General features: G+C 39.9%; 1 protein-coding gene across 4 annotated transcripts in view; it reads right to left on the reverse strand.

Moving 5' to 3' along the window:
- Nucleotides 1-295: 295 nt before the first annotated feature.
- DTL (denticleless E3 ubiquitin protein ligase homolog) overlaps nucleotides 296-22,435 on the reverse strand; it is a 52,766-nt gene continuing 30,626 nt past the window's right edge. For 2 of the 4 annotated variants that reach the window (XM_066361804.1, XM_066361807.1), the window contains 4 exons: nucleotides 20,222-20,311; nucleotides 17,858-17,990; nucleotides 7,497-8,329; nucleotides 2,207-4,184 (listed from right to left, as the gene is read on the reverse strand). In XM_066361804.1, coding sequence (XP_066217901.1) covers nucleotides 4,086-4,184; nucleotides 7,497-8,329; nucleotides 17,858-17,990; nucleotides 20,222-20,311 — 1,155 coding nt within the window. In that variant the 3' untranslated portion in view covers nucleotides 2,207-4,085. Of the gene's footprint in view, nucleotides 376-2,206; nucleotides 4,185-7,496; nucleotides 8,330-17,857; nucleotides 17,991-20,221; nucleotides 20,312-22,435 lie in introns of those variants that run through there. The other 2 variants (XM_066361806.1, XM_066361805.1) reach the window with 2 other exon arrangements.

A 22,435-nucleotide genomic window follows, 5' to 3' on the forward strand; every position in this document is an offset into this window, starting at 1 on the left:
TATGCACAGGTGATCTTTAAAAAGGCTGACTTTATCTTACATCAGTCCTTAATAACCCCTACACTTTTCAGCAAAAATAAAATTTTCTACCACTTTAGAAAACAAAATGGGTCCCTTTTAACAAAAATTGGGCTTATATATGATATAAAAAAAAATTTGGGCTTATATTCCTGGCATCAGATCTAATGAAGCATTAGACTCACCTCCAGTTCAACAAAATATTGTATTTGGTTTCCCTATAATTTCCAGCCAATATCTAACACCGAATGAATAATGCAGGTTTTTCCACGATTCCCAGGAATTTAACGAGTAACGGGTTAATCCATGATCTGGCAGGATCCAAACCTACCCAGGCAGAGCATCTCCTATGAAGACCTGTGTGAGAAGCAGGAAGATTTGACAAGCAAGAGCTCAACTGGGCCTACATCCAGTCCTTTATAAAACTGTGACGCAGAATCCACCCGCGCTTAACTGCCATAAAGGTGTAAAGAGGACAATAACTCAGTTTGTCTGGTACGGTCAACCCTTGGTATTTGAGAGTGATTGGTTCCAGACCAACCTCCCCCCACCACCCCAGATACCAAAATCTGTGGATGCTCAAGTCTCATATAAAATGGAATAATACTTGCATATAACCAATGGACATCCTCTCATATACTTTAAATAACCTCTAAATTACTTATAATACCTAATACTATAAAATGCTATATAGTTGTTATACTGTATTATTTAGGGAATAAGAAAGAAGTCTGTATGTGCTGAATATGGACACAACAGTAGTAGGCCTAACTACATAGTACACATACCCAACAACATCTTTTTTTTTTTAAATTCAGTGAGGAGGGGAGGCAGAGACAGACTCCTGCATATGCCCTGACTGGGATTTACCCGGCAAGACCACTAGGGGGCAATGCTCTGCCCATCTGGGGTGCTGCTCCATTGCTCAGCAACCAAGCTCTTCTTAGCGCCTGGGGCAGAGGCCATGCAGTCATCCTCCATGCCCAGGGCCAATTTGCTCCAATAGAGCCATGGCTGTGGTGGTGGTGGGGAGATAGAAATAGAGAGATAGATAGATAGATAGATAGAGAGAGAGAGAGAGAGAGAGAGAGAGAGAAGCGAGAGGAGGAGGGATGGAGAAGCAGAATGGCACTTCTCCTGTGTGCCCTGACCAGGAATTGAACCCGGGCCATCCACACAAAGGGCCAATGCTCTACCACTGAGCCACTGGCCCAGGCTAACATAACGTTTTTGATCAGAGATTGGTTGAATCTGTGGATGCAGAACCTGTGGATACAGAGGGCCAACCATATGACATTCCAACTCAGTCTCTCTTTTTCACACATCAATAAAATACTGCCGTCTCTACTTAGTTGTGGAAATGATTCTGTGAGTAACGGTCTTTGTTTTAAGAGCAGTGTGAAAGGATGTCCAGACCATTTTGGGATTAGGAAAAAAGGAAAAACAGACCTAAGAGCAGAAGTGGGTTTACTATGATAGGCTCCCAAATGTTGAATTGATAAGTGACCTATCAGAGATCATGGCCATAGGCTAACTTCAAGCTGGGGGTTAAAGCAACAAAGACACACACAGAGTCTTAAAAAGTTTTCTCTAGGCACTCTTGTTACACAATGGCTTTAAGGGATGCCTCCTATACAGGGAGTCCCAGAAGTCTTAGTGAAGTTGTAAGTTATTAGAGCTGAGAGGATGGGGGTGCTGGGCTGAACTCACCCTCTGCCAGCCCAAAAGGATTAGCTGCACATGGTCTTGATTATCATCAGTAAAACGTGCAGCCAAGATTAAAAGAGACATTTTAAAGGATTAATTAGTGAACCCTCAAAAAAGTAAATTAAGGGCCTGTGTTGAAATAGCCAAAAGAAAACTAATCCAGCATCGTAGCAATAGTGTTTGGAGTGTATTCAAATAGAAAAGCGTGGGCTGGAAATACTTGTTTAGAAAAAGAACTACATTACCCCACCCTCCTTCATCAAGTAATCCAAGCCAACTTAAGCACTCAAGGTCTGACCAAGCAAGATGTATTTTATTAAAACCCTTTTTGCCTGAACTAGATCATATCCTTGGAATAAACAAATTTCACTCAATGAACAAGTAGAAGGGATTCTTGATTACTACTATAGTTCTTTTGTGTAGACTGCTTCTAGGTTAATGCAAAAAGCTCAGAGAAGGACATCAGATAAGGTAAAAGGCTTTATTATTCAGGATCAGCTCAAAGTCTGACACTGACACAAACGGATAATTATCTCATTACATTTGGCCTTTGGCACCCATTTGAAGTACTAGTTTTCCAGGTGAGACATGTTATACCCCGCAGATTCTCAGCAGCCTCTGACAGCCACATTTACCCCAGTTTCACTCAGTAGAGCTGTCAGGAGATGTGCAGGGATACAAAGAACAAAATCACCTACTTTAGTTACCCTTTTCTTTGCAAGGAATATTTTCCTATTGGCTTTCAAATCAAGAGAAAGATACAATTATTGGCAAGTACTGGTCATAAATAACACCTTCCCACAGTCTAACACTCAAAAATAAAAAACCAAATATATGTCGAGTTCCTAATATTCAGTTGACACTATGGTGTGTTTTGTTTTGAAACAGCAATTTTATGGCTTCCCTTTATTTTTCTCCTTGGATAATACCAGGAGAGCCCATGCTTAATTGACCTTTGTAGTTCTGGTTGTTGCTAGCTTATAAAAATCAAAGGAATTTAAGAGCTAGCATTAAGAATAGTTTCGAAAATTATCACAAAAACATGAATAAAGTCTACACAGTCCTTAGCTATATGGATACAATCAATCAAGTACTATGATTGGAAGGGGACTTTCTTCCAAAGTCATGGCGCATAGAAAGCACATGAAACTTGTTTCTATGAGGTTACAAAGGGGAGAAATATAAAACAACAGTTCATCTCAAGATGATCAATATGCAACTGTTGATTAGGGAAAGGATGTTAAAGATATTTTGCACATTATAACTTAGAGTTAGTCTATACACTCTATATTTAATATCTACAAAAAACCCCACTACTTTTTGGCTCAGAGCTATATTAGAAGGCCATTGCTTTATATGTATATAAAGAGAATCCAAAAAAGCAAGTTAAGAGCCATGATTCATTTTTGAGGTTCTGGATTTTCAGCTCAGAGCTATCTTCTTTTATAAAAATATCAATAAGAAATCATTACTTTTTCTTAAAACCTAATGACTTTCGTTTTTTAAAAGTTGCAGCACCTGGAGAACTGAGGACTGAATTCAAACCCCAGCTTCAGTGTATGACTACTAAGTTTATAAACATCTCTTGAAAATGGCAATAATCACAACCTCTTATAGAACATGATGTTTGTTGAGCTGATAACCTAGTAAATTGTGTAGCAAAAATATGGGGAACTCAAATCTCACACGGGAGATATATTTGGGGAAAAAAAGACAAAAAAAAGTTTCTAGTGTTGTTCTCCTACTTTCTCCAAAGAGTTGACTGTTTTTAAAATAAAGATGATTTTAACTAAAGGGACTGTATCATTGAATCACAAACTAAATCAATATAAATGTACTTATGTGAACATCACATATTTATACATACTTGAAAAAAAAAGCCTAAAAAGTATAGTGAAAAGATATATATTTTAAATGCAGTATATTTGCTTGAGGCAGCACACATCAAAGGGTCCTCCGCAGAAGACTTCTCTAGCAGAAGGCCTTCCCAGACAAGCCTCCTGCTATGGCCAGCAGATACTTTGCACTGTGCATAGAAAGTCTCAGAATAACAAGACATGTCTTGTTTAGTGCTTCTATAAGCTGGGATGTCATTATGGTAGAAAAGATGCATAATTAAAAAGTGAAGACTACTTACTGAAAATGTTTACTTTGTAAAATTTAAACACAGCACCCATCCCAAGGAAGCTGCACGTACACTATGGTAGTAAAACCAGACTAGGTAAATTTCAGCTGAAAGGATTGTCTCTAAAAATGCAAAAAATAATAGCGTTCTTAAAGACCAGCATTACAGAGTCACTCTGTTGTATTCTGTCTTGTTTTAATGGGCCAAAGTTTAGTTAACTTACTCAGATTAGGATCTATAATTCTGTTGACTGTTCAGGACTACAGTAGTCATCTTGGGACTTTCTATGGAAGTATGTACAAATTTTCCTCATAGAGCTGGGAGTAATAGTGACCTAGAAGAAGAAAGTTTAGATTTCAGATATTTTTCAGCTCTGACCCTAGTAAGTTAACAATAACAGATCTTTTAATTTAGGATGCCTAGAAATGTGATTATTAGACAGACAACTTTCAACCCCAAATACTTGGATGACAATGTACCTTTTGGTTGATTTGTACTGAATACAGTATAAATTTAACAGACAGTATGCAAAGAATGGATGCAGGGACTTTTCATGTGAACAGAAAATATATACTATTTAAACCTCCTAATAGGAACCAAACAGGTTAAAATAACCATCCTCTTTGAAATGAGTCAATTACCCTCCCAAATTTACAAAAGAGACAGGTATTCAAATGGCAACTGCTACCCTCTTCTGAAGAAGTCCACATAATTGTCATGGACATAAAGAAAAAAATTAATTTAAAGAAACTTTAGCCTCAAAGATTGAAAAGATAGCCCTGGCTGGGTAGCCCAGATGATTAGAGTGTTGTCCATATATGCCAAGGTTATAGGTTCGATCTTGGTCAGGGCACATGCAAGAATAAATCAATGAATGCATAAACAAGTGGAACAAGTCGAAGTTTCTCTCTCTAAAATCAGTAAAAAAAAGAAATAAATTTAAAGATGGAAAAAACCCAGTGTTAAAAAAAGAGATAACGCACCCGACTGGTGGTGGCTCAGTGAACAGAGCATTGACCTGGGACGCTGAGGACCCAGGTTTGAAACCCCAAGGTTCTTGGCTTGAGCATGGGATCATAATGACCCCATGGCTGCTGGCTTGAGCAAGGGGTCACTGGTTCAGCTGGAGCCCCTGACTAAGGCATATATGAGAAAGCAATCAATGAACAACTAAAGTGCCACAACTACAAGTTCTCATCTCTTTCCCTTCCTATCTGAGTCTCTCTCTCTCTTAAAAACAAAAACAAAGAGACATACACAACTGGCCCAAAATGGGAGTCACATGTGCTAATCAGTGTTTTTTCAACCACAGGCCCACGGACCAGTGTCAGTTCATGCAAGAGTTAACTACCCTGATGTTGTATGAAGATTATAGAGTAGGGGTCCCCAAACTGCGGCCCGTGGGCTGCATGCGGCCCCGAGGCCTGTTATCCAGCCCCTGCCGCACTTCCGGAAGGGGCACCTCTTTCATTGGTGGTCAAGCACATTGACCATCTCATTAGCCAAAAGCAGGCCCATAGTTCCCATTGAAATACCGGTCAGTTTGTTGATTTAAATTTACTTGTTCTTTATTTTAAATATTGTATTTGTTCCCATTTTGTCTTTTTACTTTAAAATAAGATATGTGCAGTGCATAGGGACTTGTTCATAGTTTTTTTGATAGTCCGGCCCTCCAATGGTCTGAGGGACAGTGAACTGGCCCTCTGTGTAAAAAGTTTGGGGACCCCTGTTATAGAGTCTATAAATGAAATTTCTGGCAGACTGGCACAGGCCAACTGGTCGTTGAAAACCACTGTGGTAAGCCCCACCTCAGCAAACCAAGACTGGCAATACATAACTTATTTGCAGTTTCAGCCTCTTGCAGGAATACAACCTTGAACCAGTCAATCTGAAATTTCCTGATCAGTTCCAATGTGGTATTGGGATTGATGGACCTCTGCCTTCCCCTAAAGCCTTGGTCTGTAAACCGCGGCTCAAGAGTCACATGCGGCTCTTTGGCCCCTTGAGTGTTTAGAAAAAGGCCAACTTAGGAGTACTCTAATTAAGTTAATAACAATGTACCTACCTATATAGTTTAAGTTTAAAAAATTTGGCTCTGTTGACTAATGAGTTTGCCAACTACTGGCTTAAGAAAAGGTGACACTGCCCGAAATAATTTATTCTTTCAATTTTGCTTCTCCTTCCCCTTTCTGTCCTTAAAAGCCCTCCCTTTTGTATAGCTCTTCACAGCTCCTTTGTATTTGCTAGATGGGACAGATGCTGCCTGATTCATGAATTGTTGAATTTTGTTGCTTTAACCCCAAAAGTATCTTGGACCTGCACATTCTCTTTTAAAGCCTTTAAGATCTATGCATTAGAAGAAAAAAGAATTTCACTGCAGTTGCTTTTCTGCTAAACACAGAGCTGAGACTGGCTCCCCTGAAAAAACAGAAATTGTGGCTAGGGGCAAAGAGCAGATACAATGATAATATTGAGAGAAGAAAGAAAAGACTTCTTATAGACTTTTAAAAAATGTTCTGTAGGAAAGTCTTAGTCTTAGTTGTGTTTCAAATAATCTTTAAAATATTTCTAGTTTATTCCTAAAATTACGGGACAGGCTTCATGATAGTAGGCAGGTGATATCAACATTTATTGAATGAAAACCAGCCTAAGGTTATCCAGCTTCAACCTTTTAAAAGGAAGATGTTGCTGATCGTGATTCCTGAATTGGATTTTAATCATTCTACCACCTTTCTTAACACAGGGCAAGAACTGTGTTAAAACAGCAGAAACGTCCTTAACCCACCTCCTCTCAACTTACAAACTGATTAACAGAAAAGCTATTCCCTTTAGTGCCCATAGCTTCACCTCATGTCCACAGCTACTTCTGAGTACACCATTGTTTGCTTTTTAAGGTTCATAATCCTATTTCTGGCAGCAGTATGTTTTGAAACTATCGAACTTAAATAAATAGTATATCAACCAATAAAATATGAGCCCTAAAAGGCTACAAAAAATTAAGCTGAATGTTTAAAGTATTGACAAAATTTGATGCGAGCAAGATGACTGTAAAAAGGGAAGGGAATCTACCCAAAGGGGTTGCCATGGGTGTGAGGGTGGAGGAAATAATAAAAAAGGCGGGGGAGGAAATAAGAAAAAAGGTGGGGGGGATAAAGCGTCGACCTGGAAATGCTGAGGTCGCCGGTTCAAAACCCTGGGCTTGCCTGGTCAAGGCACATATGGGAGTTGATGCTTCCAGCTCTTCCCCCTTCTCTCTGTCTCTCTCTCCCCTCTCTCTCTCTCTGTCTCTCTCTCCTCTCTAAAAATGAATAAATAAAATATTAAAAAAAAAAAAAGAAAAAAGGTGGGGGAAGAAATAATGTCAAACAAAACAGAAAGAAGATATTTTTGAATTGATATCCTGGAGGATGAGGGTTGCCAGATAAAAAGATAGCACACAACCAGTTACAAATAATGTTTTAGTATAAAAAATGTTAAGTATATGTCCCATGCAATATTTGCCATATATTTTTATGTGCTAAGTCTGGCAACCCTAAAATAAATAGGTCTACTTAAAAAGGAAAAAAAAAGTATTCTGACTTCTGAGAATGATCTGTCCCTGCTGCATTCAAGTTAGGAGATGCATCTTCCCACCATGCTGGCTTACCGGGCCTGGAGGAGTCTTTCCGCTCTGTCTCCTGGAATTGGGGGCCTGGGACGATGGACTTCGTGGTGTTGAATTCTCAGCCTTCCGTTTGGCTGCCATGGCCAATAACCAGTTTTTGTTCTCTGGGGAGCTATTCTCTTTGCCTACCAATTCAGACCCTTCTCCACAAGATCCCAGAGGGAGAGGTAGTGTCCCACAGCCTTCTGCAGCATAAGGACTGGCGGGAGAAGGAGGCTCTGCAACGCTCATACTGGCTCCTTCGATCTTGCTTGACTTGGCAGGACCTAGAGAGTCCTTACCAAGGTCTTCCTGGTTACCAGTAAGGCAGCACAGATCCAAATGAAGCTTTTCAACTGGGTCATCAAGCTCAGTCACGCAGCTGCAACTCTTCACACACTTCTGCTTTACATTCTCCAGACAACTTGAGTCTAGCCTCCTCTTCACTCGATTTCTAGACTCCGAGCAAGCGACTGCTTGGGATGATTTCAGGCTCACAGGGATGAGGGCTTTTCTTGGAGATGTGATCTTGGTCTCCGAAGCAGGTGGAGTGATGGGTGGTGATGAGGAAGGTGTTTGGGTCACCCAATTTCTAATGGACATCTTGAAAGATGAGGATGGCTTGGGAGAGACAGAGGAGATGGAGCCTCTTCTGCTAATGGGAGACCGTGCCTTGGCAGGAGGGGTTTTAATAGAAAATGTGGGAGTATTTGAAGGAAGAGGGAGGTCTCCAGCACAGCGTGGGGCACAAGCTGCTGAGGAAGGGGAAGAACTGGACGGACTGCTCTTTACTCTGGGGGCTTTGGCAGGAGTACTCTGGCTACTTGTCACTGTTACTGGAAAAGAAAAGAGGGTCACAAAAATCAGAAGCGAAAGCCAATGAAAATCCCTGAACATGCATCTAGGAAAATCCAAGCTAACTTAATCATCCAGTGATTGATCACATAAATAGATTCTCACTACAACTACATTCTTAGAATTTTCCTTCGCTCTCCTAACTGCCAATCTTCCAACCACCACATTGTAAGACAAATACTTGCAAAAAATCTAGAAAACTCATAAAGTAAAAGATTAAAAGCATCTAAGTGAGCCACTTTTAATGTTTTCTTTTCCCCTTCATACTTGTGCATTTGATATATATGATATTCTTCAAGTATTTCCTACACAAAATGAGACTATCTGGAGTCTGACAGCTATCCGAGAGGATGGGGGTTGAGGGGCGGGGTAGAAAAGATGAAGGGATTGAGCAAAGAACTAAAACTCACAGAGACAACAGTGTGGGGACTGCAGGAGGGAAAGGGGGTGGAGGGAGGTGGAGGAGGGTAGGAGGGAGGACAGATGGTGATGGAGGGAGACTTGACTTGGGGTGGTGAGCACACATGCAATATACAGATGATGTATTGTAGAACTGTGCACCTGAAACCTGTGTAATTTTATTAATGTCACTCTAGTAAATTTAAATAAAATTGTTTTTAAAGAGACCATAATGTATATACTATTTAGTAATCCACTTCTTAACATATCTCAAACATTTCCCATATTAATACAGATTTATATTATTTTGATAGCTACAAAGTTTTTAAGGTAACAGTAAAACATTTAGGCTATTACTGATATTTTGTCTTCATAAGTAAAGTTGCCATTAGCTGGGGCAGAGAGGGACTGCACAGAGGCTCTCAAACAGGAGTGTGCAGGTCTAAATCAGGCACAATCACTTACTACGTGACTTGAGAACAATCTCTTACCACCTCTGCCTCAGGTTATTTGTTAAATGTTAAATGGAAATAGTTTTTAATTTCCATAAGAATTCCATCAATAACAAGGTTATCAGGCCTCATGTGGTTTCCCAGCTTAACTTACACATAGCTACTGCTTTCCACAAGCCAAAGTATGCCCAAGAACATGTCAGAAACTCAATGCCTACTCTCTTTAAAGAAATTAAACAGTGGTTAGATCTTCTCTATGTGTCTTGCCTCTTGTTTATAGGCAATGGCAAGTACTTCAGGCAAATTATTATTATTTTTAATTTTCCATTGATTTGAGAGAGGAAAGGAGGATGGAAGAGTGGGATGGAGAGAGAAAGAGAAGCATCAACTTATTGTTCAACTTATAAGCATCAACTACATTTAGTTTTGCACTCACTGATTGCTTCTTTTTCATGCCCTGACTGGAGTTCATACCCGCAACCTAGCATGCTGTGACACTTCATCCACTGAGCCACCTGGACAGGGCCTTTCGGGCAAATTCTTATAAACTTCATGCTTCCTCCCCCTCAGGCCCCACCACAGACAACACTATATTTTCTTACTTTCTTTCTGAACTTTGTACGTTTTACCCCATGCTTTCCACTATTCAAATGACTTTGCCTTGAGAAAGAGAAATTCTACAAATTGAAGTTTGCCTAAACTTTTCTCATCGACGACATATTCAGAAATGGCCAAGATGATACTGCTCCTTCAGTAAAGATCATTACTAGAGAGCCCCATTTTGTTATGATGGAGCTGGGGACAGGGGCCTGTCCATGGAGCATCTGGTCATCATTCTCACATTCATGCTCCAGAGCTTGATTAAAGTTATTTCAAAAGGAAAGAAAGTTTCATTTGCGTCACTCCTCAGTGTAAGCCAACAGTCACTGCATAGCCCCTACAGTCATCAGTGCCATTAAAAAGGGTTGAGGAGTCCATCTCAGGCAGAAAGTCCTAACACAGTCTGGGTCTAACAACATGCAGCTTGAAGGCGGGGTTGGGGAGAAGGAAAAGCTGGGCCGGGGACAAAGCACGTACATAAGTTTCTGTTGTTTGAGTGGCAGAAGTGTTTAATGAAGGTCAGCGGGAAATCTGACGTAATGGAAAGTTGGGGCATTTCTCTTCCCTTCAAGAGTTATAATGAAGGAAGGAGTAGACAATGGGAGTCAGAAGATTTTGTTAACAGAATTTACACTCTTGGTCAAATTTAAATCCTTCCTTTTTTCTTTTTAACAGTAGTTAGGTTATAGAAGTAATGAAAGTTCATGGTAAAAGAAATTCAGTGACAGAGAAATAAGGTGAACAGCAAAAGTCCTCTTTCCAACCTTCTCATTTATTTCCCTCTTACATGCAGTCCACAATTTTCTAGGTGCTAATTAGCACACGCAAAGGTATATGTTTATACCTTAAAAAGCACATTGGTTATTAAACACATAATCTGCAATTTGCTCTTTTCTCTGAACAGTGTATATTTTTCTTTATATCTTTTCATGAAAGTACACTTAGATGCACTACATTTTTAAAAACACCTGGATAGTATGTCATTGTATTGGCCTATAGTTGCAAATATGACATGCCATTTAGTACTTCATCTACTTAAGTGTATCAACCCCTATTAACCCTAAGCACTGCATGAGATCTGCTGAAACAGTGTAAACTGGGCCATTGCTCTAAAGGCTTCCTAGAAGTTAGCTCTTTTAAGAAATGTTAGAAAGCTTACAAATCATCGGTCAATTTGTAGCTTCCTCCTATGGAAGGGTTTGCCATCTGGCCTCATGCTACCTTTTCAATCTTATCGCGTACTACGCACTTCAGGATCCTGTTACAGAAGACTACTCATTGCTTCCTGAACAAGCTGTGCACTGTCCCATCTCTGTCTTTATTCATGTAGTTTTCTTGCCAAGACTGCCCCTTCTCTGCCAGGCACAAATTCTCCTCATGTTTCCAGGCTCTGATGACAACTGCATAGAATTCACAAACTTCTTTCCCCCACTTCCATAGAGCTCTTCTGTCCAATAGGAAATGGGTTTTCAGAGCCCTTTGTTTATACAGCTCAGAGTAACAGTTAGAATAGACTATATAGCTTTTTTTTTATCTGCCTCCTGGACTAAACTGTGAGCACCTAGAGGACAGGTGATAATGTTTTAGTCATTTTTCTGTCTAGTGCCTAAAATGTACTAGTTGGGAATTATTAAACAATGTTTGTTAAATCTCATTACTGCTGAGAGGAATAAGGGTAAGATTCCAAGCATCAGGAAAAGAAACCTCTGTAAACATTCTGCTGACTTTTGAGGCTGCAGCAAGCACTTGACACAGAACAGGTAAGGTTTCCTTCTCTTCAACTTGAAGATAAGGATAATCATCTTTGTCACTCAATAATGCCTAGACCAGAGGTTTTCAATCCTGGCTGCATACCAGACTTACTTGGAGCTTTATAAAAATACAGGTACTTGGCCACTACCCCAGACCTCATGAAAATCTCTGGGGACACTCAAACTTAAAAAGCTCCATAAGTGGTTCTGATGCACAACTAGGGTTGAGAGCCCTTGGCCTCGTCAGAGCGGCTGAAACAGTGAAAGAACAGTAAGCCAGAGCAGGTACTGGCTGGGGAAGTAGGGCAGAGGGAAAAGGGGCTGTGTCTTGGGATTTAAAGCATTCCAGTGGTGTGTTAAAAGAAAGTTGGGGTGGTCATTAGAAGCTTGGAAAAGCAGGAGGACAAAATTTTCAAAATGGTAATGTGACAAGCAGCAGGCAATGTGTTGCTAGGTGGTGGCTTCCAGGGCTGAGTGGCTAGTGTGCCAGCCTCTGGCACTTATGTCAGGCTGTTATCCTGTAGTGCTCTGCAGAGTGACTCCAGCATCCCCCAGAAATGGAGGAATCTAGGTAAAACTTCTGGTCTGGTCTGCACTTGAACTTAGCTTTGCCGTACTGGGTTCTAAAGGGGGCAGTACTGCAGAGTGCTTCCAAGTTTACGCTCTAGAATCAGACTATAAGGGTTGAACTCTGGTTTTACCTCAACCTCACAGCTGTGTAAACTCAGGTAAATCTAACTTCCTTGAGTTTCAGTTGTTTGGGGAATTAAATGAGATAATCCAACTTAGTTCATTAAAAAATTGTGCTAACACTAAATAATGGCTAGATGTTGTTATTATGGTCCAAATTTGGTCAATATGTAGAAAATTGTTTTTGTGTCTTGGTTCCCCCCAAAAATAACAACACACTAAAAATAAAATTAAAAGCAACATACTTTTCATTAAAAATCTTAAAATATATAGTTATAGTCATTGACACAGAAATCCCACCTCAGGGAATCTATTTTAATGGAAGGGGAGGGACCCTAAATTCAGAAAAAAATATTTCACAGAATATTGGAAACAACCTTGACTGGTGGTGGTGCAGTGGATAAAGAATTAACCTGGAACACTGAGGTTGCCAGTTTGAAACCCGGGGCTTGCCTGGTCAAGGCACATATGACAAGCAATCAATGAAAAACTAAAGTGAAGTAACTATTAGTTGATACTTCTTGCTCCACCCCCCAGCCCTCTCTCTTCTCTCTGTAGAATCAATAAATAAAATCTTAAAGAAAAAAAAAACACATTGGAAACAAAATGTTCAATTAAAATAAAATAGCAAGGTAGACTATGAAACTACTTACTCAGTGGACTATTTTTATGTTTTGTTAAAAGAATAATATAGAAGGTGCTTAGAACATATTTAGTGAAAAAATCCCTAAGAAATTAAAATGTTTATTTAACTATGACTCTTAAGAATCTCTATGGATAAGGGAAAAAAATCTGAAAAAACCCTCAAAATGTTAAAATTATGCATGAGTGGTAAAAATATTGATGGCTTTTTCCTCATATGATTCTTCTCTTTTGTGTACATAGTTATAAAAAGGGCAGCACAGAGACATCCCATGTTCATGAATCAGAAGACTTAATATTGTTAACATGACATTACTATCAAAACTGATCTACAGATTCAATGTAATCTTTTTCAAAATCCCAGAGAGCTGTTTTGACAAAATGGTCCTATAATTTGTATAGAAATAAGAGAAACTCAGAACAGTGAAAACAATCTTTAAAAAGAAGAAAAATAGAAATTCAGACTTTCTGGTTTCAAAACCTAATAGAAAGCTACAGGAATCAAGACAATGTGGTACTGGCATAAGAATATACCTATGGATCAATGAAATTGAGAGTCCAGAAATAAATTCCTACATTATAATCATTTGATTTTTGGCAAGTATGCCAAAACAATTCAATGGGGGTAAAATAGTCTCTTTAAAAAATGATACTGAGATATATGGAAAAGATTTATATAGGCGGATGGGGATCCTCAAACCCCTCAGCGAGATCTTCTGAGAATGGCTTTTAAGATACCTAGAGGCAGAAGAAGCCCAATAGAGATCAGGGGGAACTACCAGCTTTTAGGATACACCCTTAAAGGCTCCAACACCCCAAAGGGGTCTCATAGGATGCCATCTGGGTCCTGCTTCAATAGTGGAAAGGAAGGTCATTGAGCTAAAGCCTGCCAGGCTTACACACCTCTGCTGTGAGGAAACAGGGACACTGGAAGGTGGGCTTCCCCCTCGCTCCTCTAAGGGAGGGTTCAGTCTCTTCCAGCCCTGCTCCAGCCACCTATGACCTAACCTTGCCCAGAAAGCTGGGGTTTGCCACTGAAGGCTGAAGGTGCCCAGGGCCATCGGCCCCATCTACGACACTGTGGACGAGCCTCGGGTATTTCTTCCAAGAAGCAGGTAAACTGATCTCATTCGCACAAGGGCCACTTAACTATGTTTTGCCTGAATAGTCAGGATTTTTATTCTTCCCTCAAAGATCTCTGTTGTGGGTGTTGATAGTACTATTTTCTGCTGCTTTGCTTAATATATAGTGTTTCCTTTATCCCTCCTACCTCAATGCCCCACTCATATTTCAGGCTGGGACCTACTCTTAATTTAGAGCTCTCTTTCCTCCTTTTGCCAACTTGTATTATGAATTTACCTTTGCCACCCAGCTTAGTGTATCCCAAGGTTCTCTTTACCAGGCCACAGTCACAGAGCTCCAGGGAAAAGCAACCTGGTCTCAACTCTCCAGGCAGAGGAGAACAGAAGCTCCATATCCACGCATGCTGCAAATGGCTTTTTCCAGTCTACCTGAATCATTACCAGCTAGAAGCAGCAGTCATTGGGACTTGGACATGAGCTGCAAAGTATAGAATGGTGACAACAATTCCAGTGCCATGCGGACTTTTCCTGTGGGGAACTTTCCTGGACTCCTGCTCCCTGTGACAGCTCCTAACAGATTAAACTGTGGTTGGGTTGCATTTTTCAGGGATTGGGCATGGTGATGGGGCCAACTTGGACTTGGGGAACATGTTAAGGACACTACTCATTTATGGATTCTTGCTATATTGGCCAAGAGTTTGCTTAAAGGCTTTTAATCACTGTAAAAAAAATAGAGGACCGCCTGACCAGTGGTGGCGCAGTGGATAAAGCGTCGACCTGGAAATGCTGAGGTCGCCGGTTCGAAACCCTGGGCTTGCCTGGTCAAGGCACATATGGGAGTTGATGCTTCCAGCTCCTCCCCCCTGTCTCTCTCTCCTCTCTCTCTCTTTCTCTCCTTCTCTCGCTTCTCTCTAAAATGAATAAATAAAATTAAATTAAAAAAGAAAAAAAAAAATAGAGGACTGGATGAAGAAGATGGGGCACATATACACCATGGTATATTATTCAGCTAGGAGAAATGGTGACATCGGATCACTTATAGCGAAATGGTGGAGTCTTGGTAGCATTGTGCGGGGGTGAAATAAGCGAATCAGAAAAAAACAGGAACTGCAGGATTCCATACATTGGTGGGACATAAAAGCGAGACTAAGAGGCATGAACAGGAGTGTGGTGGCTATGGGGGTGGGGGGAGGGAAGGAGGGAGAGGGGGAGGGGGAGGGGTACAGAGAGAACTGGATGGAGGGTGGCGGAGGACGATCTCTCTTTGGGTGATGGGTATGCAACATAACTAAATGACAAGATAACCTGGAAATGTTTTATTTGAATGTATGTACCCTGATTTATTGATGTCACCCCATTAAAATAAAAATTTATTTATAAAAAAAAAAAAAAAAAAGATACTGAGAGGCCCTGGCCAGGTGGCTCAGTGGTAGAGCGTCGGCCTGGCGTGCAGAAGTCCCGGGTTCGATTCCCAAACAGGGCACACAGGAAAGGTGCCCATCTGCTTCTCCACCCCTCCCCTTCTCCTTCCTCTCTGTCTCTCTCTTCCCCTCCCGCAGGCAAGGCTCCATTGGAGCAAAAAGATGGCCCGGGCGCTGGGGATGGCTCCTTGGCCTCTGCCCCAGGCGCTGGAGTGGCTCTGGTCAAGACAGAGCGACGCCCCGGATGGGCAGAGCATCACCCCCTGGTGGGCATGCCGGGTGGATCCTGGTCGGGCGCATGCAGGAGTCTGTCTGACTGCCTCCCCGTTTCCAGCTTCAGAAAAAAAAAAAAAAAAAGATACTGAGAAAAAGCTGGATATCTACATACAAAAGAATGAATTTGGATCCTTGCCTCAGACTGTACACAAAATGAACAACAGCCCTAAAATAAAACAACTTTTTGCTAGAAGAAAAACATAGGAGTAAATCTTTGTGAACTTGGGATAAAGTCGACAATGGTTTCTTAGATACAGCATCAGAAACAAATGAGAAAAGAAAAAAAGATAAATTGTACTTCACTGAAACTAGAAAATTTTGCTATCAAAGAACACCACTAAGAAAGAGAAATGAAAACTTACAGAAGAAAAATGTATTTGCAAATCATTATATGACAAGGAACTTACATCTATAAAATACAAAAACTGCTTATGACTCAACAATAATGACAAATAACCCAATTAAAACATGGGCAAAAGATTTGTACAGGTATACAAATAGCCAGTAAGCACATGAAAAGATGTTCATCTTCATCATTAGCCATCAGGGAAATACAAATCAGAAGTACAATGGGATTGGACCTGGCTGGGTGGCTCAGCAGTAGAGCGTCGGCCCAGAGTGTGGAAGTCTTGGGTTCAATTCCCGGACAGGGCACACAGGAGAAGCGCCCATCTGCTTCTCCACCCTTCCCCCTCTCCTTTCTCTCTGACCCCCCCACCCCCCGCAGCCAAGGCTCCATTGGAGCAAGGTTGGCCTGGGTGCTGAGGACGGAGACACGGCCTCTGCCTCAGGTGCTAGAATGGCTCAGATTGCAGAGCATCGCCCCCTGGTGGGCATGCTGGGTGGGTCCTGGTCGGGTGCATATGGGAGTCTGTCTGCCTCTACCACCCCCTTCTCACTTTGGAAAAATACCCCCAAAAAAGGTACAATGGGATACCACTTCAAATTCACAAAGATGGCTATATGTTAGTAAGGATATGGGGAAATTGGACCCTCATTTAGGTGTTGAAAATACTCTAGAATTAGATTATGTCAATGACTGCCCAACTCTGAATATATTAAAGACCAATAAACTGTATGTATACTTTAAGTGGATACATTTATGGTGCTTGAATACAGGGTGAGGCACAAGTATGTTTACAGCTGTTCACATGGCAAATAATACAATAATTAAGAAATAGGCCCTGGCCGGTTGGCTCAGCGGTAGAGCGTCGGCCTGGCGTGCAGGGGACCCGGGTTCGATTCCCGGCCAGGGCACATAGGAGAAGCGCCCATTTGCTTCTCCACTCCCACCCCCTCCTTCCTCTCTGTCTCTCTCTTCCCCTCCCGCAGCCAAGGCTCCATTGGAGCAAAGATGGCCCGGGTGCTGGGGATGGCTCCTTGGCCTCTGCCCCAGGCGCTAGAGTGGCTCTGGTCGCGGCAGAGCGACACCCCCAGAGGGGCAGAGCATCGCCCCCTGGTGGGCGTGCCGGGTGGATCCCGGTTGGGCGCATGCGGGAGTCTGTCTGACTGTCTCTCCCCGTTTCCAGCTTCAGAAAAATACAAAAAAAAAAAAGAAGAAATAATAATACAAGAGTAAACTGTTTTGTGTACTCACAGCTGTAAAACTACTTTTGCCCATGCTGTATGCCAGGCCTGCTCCTGGTTCTGGGCCTTTGTATCTGCTGTTATGTCTGCCAAAATATCCACATGGCTCACTACTTTACCTTCTTTACTCAAATGTCATCTTTTCATTGAGGGCTCCCTGGGTACCTGATTTAAAAGTTTAACAACATACTTTGGCAATCTCCTCCCTTCCCTGCTTTCCTTTTTCCTAAACACTGCTATTATTTGACATAGTACATATTTTAGTCGTTTAGTTCGTTTATTGCCTCTCACTCTAACATGTAACCTTCATTTACATCTTTGGGATTGATTCTTCTGTTCACTGCTGAATCCCCAGCATCTTAGAACAGTGCCTAGCACACAGTAGGTGTTCAATAGATATTTCACAAATAAAACCACCACTGTATTGAAGTTTCTTGTATAGATGATAAACATAGCAGTACTCAGAAAACATTCACTGAAAAGAATGTCAAGAAGATGCTCTTCTTTAAAAATATATGAAAACAACACCAAGTCTAGCTTCTTCCTCTGTACTGCAGAACCAAACAAATCAAACCATAAAAACTGTAGAAAAGTATAAGGGATACTTACCAAGGTCGGCTCTTGCCTCTTTTTTCTTCTGAGAGGCCCAACCTACTATGGAGAGTTTATCTCCTGATTTCTCCTCTAAGCCTCTATTCAGGCGCCAGATTTTCAGTGTATTGTCATCAGAGCAGGTAGCAATCTAAGGAGAACCAGGAAGGGAGTTAGTAAGTTTTAATCAAAGATTCCCAACAAAGTAAAAAGTAGACATGTCTTAAGAGCTTGTGACTGGAAAATTATTTTGTTTGATATAACAGGTTATAGAAAATGGCATCTGAAAGAGCGTAGATTTCTATTCCTTGCTTTTAGGAATCATTGCAGATTTCCAAAGAATTGAACTCTAGTTTCTTTTTCATATACATTCTGCTGGTATGTCTTTTGTTACCAGTTATTTCTTATAAACCTAAAGCTCTATTATAAACCAGGTCCATTTCATTTTATTCTCAAGAAGTTGGGTGAGCCATTATCTTTATCACCTTCTTTGTAACTATTAAATATTTAATATTTTGTTTTCTCTTTCTCATAAAAGATCAGTTTATGCCACCAACATTCAATTTCTATGAAGTTCTTCTGAATCCTATATATTCTGGCTTATTGCTGAAGTAATGGGATCATTTCCAAGATCAGACTTAGTCCACGACTCTAGTAGGCAATGACAAGCAAAATGAAATCAATCCTTGGAGATTTTTTTTCCAGATAGGTAAAGGAACAATCTGGGAAAACAACAAATTCACTAGGCTGAAAGAAGTTAAAAATAACCTTTGCCCCTTTAAAAATATCTGACCATTCCTGATCTTGGTCCCAAGCCTTTTATGGCAAAGAAAGTCCAGCTTGAAGAGCTTGTGGCAAATGGCCACTGGTACCAGAGCTGTTCCCCAGCATGTGTTTATATAATTTCTCTATTTCAGTCAGTAAAGAGATAGAAAAAAAAAAAAAAAAAAAAGGAACACACGTTCTCTTAAGTCTTGGCCCCCAAGAGACTGGCAGCTTTTTCCTTTCCTTACTGGGAGGCCAAAAGAAGACACATATTTAACTGCTCAACAAAAAATGCCTGGAATCCCCAGTTACTCTATCGTCTATTAACCAGAATTATTTATAGGGTGCCTACTATGGGTCTGATAATTTAATTCTTATAATATATTTGCTCAAGGTCACCATTAATTGAGTAGCAAATCTAGTAGATCAAAGTTTTCCAATTTGAAAGGCTAGATTTTTTTCTTCTTTAAACAAACATATTTTACCTGCCTAACTCTAGGCTAGGGGGAAAATTATTTCAAAGAAGTTTTTAAAAAGGTGGTCTTTAGATTAGTATTGGTCACCCACCCTGCCACTTACTTTGAATATTTTCTGTGCACAGAGAGATAAGGACAACATATGATGGCTGCAAAGAGATGATATAATTAACTGAATAATTATAAAAACATCTTAGTTAAGTTCTACGACACTGAACTCCATGTTAAAAGGATATATATATTTCACTATAAACATGAAATCTTAGAGGAAGAATTTCACTATTGTAGTGTCAATGTAATTATTGGTAATCAAAACAATGATTTCAAAAAAGGTCTAACATGAAGCTGATCACAGAAATAGTTAAAACAGGGACAGCAGGGATGCCAGGAGTAGACCAAACCATGAGAAGTTTCTGGAAGATAATGAAACAGATGGAAACAATAGGCAAAAAACCCCTCAAAATGTCAAAATGAGAAAGAGGAGATATCCACATAATTGGGATTTCCTACAAACCCAGAATAACCCAAAGACTAGAGGCAGAAGGGCTAGGAGAGTGAGTGGAGCTGTGCCAGTAGCCTATGGAACCCTTTCAGATTTAATGTTTCTGGCCTTTCTACATTTCAGGTTTCTTATTTGTTTTCACCTATTAAGACTTTTTTTTTAAGCGAGAGTATTTTCTTCTTTCCAAAGTGTCTAAAATATTTTGGAACTACTTCCTGTGTAATTTAGTCACAGATAACCTAATAGTGTAACCACACTAACCATTTTTTAAAGTATGTGCAAATATAAGCTGGACTGTGAGGAACAATCAAGATGTCACATTTACAATATGTAGAAAAGTTAAAAAGACAAGTCCTTACCTTAGATTTTAAGATTAAATTTTAATTACATTAAAAACTTAATTCTAGGTTTAGGAAAGGAATGACTCTAGGGAACCAAGAAATCTATCCTTATTCCTTAGCACATGATACATTATCTCTACTAGTAGAGAGAAGTAGAATATGTGTGATATATGCCAATCCTGGAAGGCCTCTTTTAAATGTCTATTTAAGCAAAGTCTATATAACTCTGAAACAATCCTTGAGAAAACCTACAAATCTACGATCAACTTTTTAAGCCAAGTATAGATTGTTTACAAACCTTTGTGAAGTCTGATGGACACCAGCACACAGAGGTGACTTCTTGAGAATGACCCTGAAGCACAGTTGGAGGATGCCAGGGTGTGGACACCTAGTGCACCATGAAAAAGAAACAAACAATCAGCAAAGCAGTGTTAGTTTCCCAAAATAAAGGCTTTGCATCTCTTCATATTTGTGCCTTAGAGATCTTTGGGGTTGTTACCAAAGGCCCCTAGGCATGCCTAGTTAGAGCTAAGAAAAAACTCAATGGCAATAAAAGTATTTTTGTCATTGATCTGAGGAAACAGAATGAAAATAGCCAAAATAAGTTAATAAAAAGCTTAGATACTAGGATAAGTCTTATTTCAAACCAGAGCTATCTAGCTACACATATTTTGACTAAAATTCAAGACTGGTGCTGTCTCTCTCCTCTCCGCTCTTAACTTGATGCAAGGATGAGGTTCATCTGCTAGGTAGTGCACTTCAAGCACAATCCTGTTTTTACAGAGCCTAGACATTTCAGATAGTTTCTAGACAGCAGTGGCTGTTGGCATTGTTGGGACAAGAGGATAGCCTTTCTTCTAAAAGAAGACTCACTGACTTTTACCAAAGTCCAAAGTTATAACCCTTCATTTTGAAGGATGTAAACTATATTTTACATGGCACTTTGATATCTTTTTTGGAAGAAAAATTCCTCTAAAATTTTATTTCAGTTAATCTGCTTAAAGAAACCTTGAATTTTCATGTAACTTTTGCCACATTTTAATGCATAAAAAAGAAGGCTCCACTTTGTGAAGTACTATGCGTGTGGCCAAGAACCGTATTTCCCCCCTCTCTGGATGCCACTAGTAATATGCATTTGACAGCTATCTGATGGAAGGGCTGTCAATCTCTTTCAAAGGTCATGGGAATTAATCAGCTTAACATGGAGTACAAACTCTCATAACTATTATTAGCACGTGTGTTTAAAAAAGAAATTATTCTCTTCATTTTCCTGAGGCTCTGAATCATTGCTCATTTATATAAAGAAAGTGGAGGTGACTCTGATAAGAATATTTGTATGACTAAGTAAACTTAATAGATTCCTCAGATTGTAGTTAAGAGATTTGACACACTGAATCATTAAGTTATCCAACTTATTCCTACTCCTCTCATGGTTTAATTGGCACATATATGATTTAAAAAGCAAAAGAAGACAAAGAACAGAGCCTAATTTGCCTTGCTGTGTGAATTAAAGTTTAACAGAAAGGAAGCTTTCTCTGAGTACTATCTAAAAGGATTTCACTTACTCCTACAATGCCACAGAGAACAATAACTTATTCTTCTACGAGTTAGCATATTTTTAAAAAGACTCCCAAGATAGTCTTTAACTATCTCAATAGCCACATTCTCCTTCCTCCTCTACTAATGGGCCCCAGCCCATCAAGCTTCTAATCACCCAAGACCCACCCAGGTCTGGTAGCAGCAAGTTAAAAGGAAACGGAAATCCTCATATCCTCTTGACCCTCCCTGGTAGAAAGACATTATTCTACTCCACTGGTTTACTCTGCTTGTTGCTTCTAGCTTTTCATTTCACAATACTGCCCCTTCCTCAGTTTCCCAGGCATTACAATACCTAGGAAAACCTAAATGTGTACTCAAACATCAAAATAAACTTCAAGAGAAACCAAACTGCTACCAGTAAAATGTACATATATTACTACATTTATCTATAGGATCTGAGAGGAAAAACAAAGGACAGACCCATTGAAAAACCTTTTTTACAATTTGATAATAAGGTAGGAATAATCACAATAAAAGTCTGTATTTGTTGAATAATTACCATGGACCAGGCACTTTACACAGCATTTACAAGTGAAGGAAACATCCCTCCAGAATGTTAAACACAGAATTAATAACTACATGAGCCAGCAAGTCTACTCTTAGGTATATTCTCCCGCAAGAATGGAAATTATATTCAAACAAAAACTTGTACATGAATGTTCATAGTAGTTTTTATTCATAAAGCCAAAGAGTGGAATAATTCCAATGTCCACTAACTGATGAATGGATAAACAAAATATGTACTATTTATACAATGGAATATTCAGCCATGAAAAGGAATGAAGTGCTGACATATGCAATAAAACAACAAATCTTAAAAACATGTTAAGTGAAAGAACTCAGACATAAAATATCACATATTGTATGATTCTATTTATACAAAATGTACAGAATAAGCAAATCCATAAAAACA

The sequence above is a fragment of the Saccopteryx leptura genome, chromosome 2 (assembly GCF_036850995.1).
Source record: "Saccopteryx leptura isolate mSacLep1 chromosome 2, mSacLep1_pri_phased_curated, whole genome shotgun sequence".
NCBI classification, from domain to species: Eukaryota; Metazoa; Chordata; class Mammalia; order Chiroptera; family Emballonuridae; genus Saccopteryx; species Saccopteryx leptura.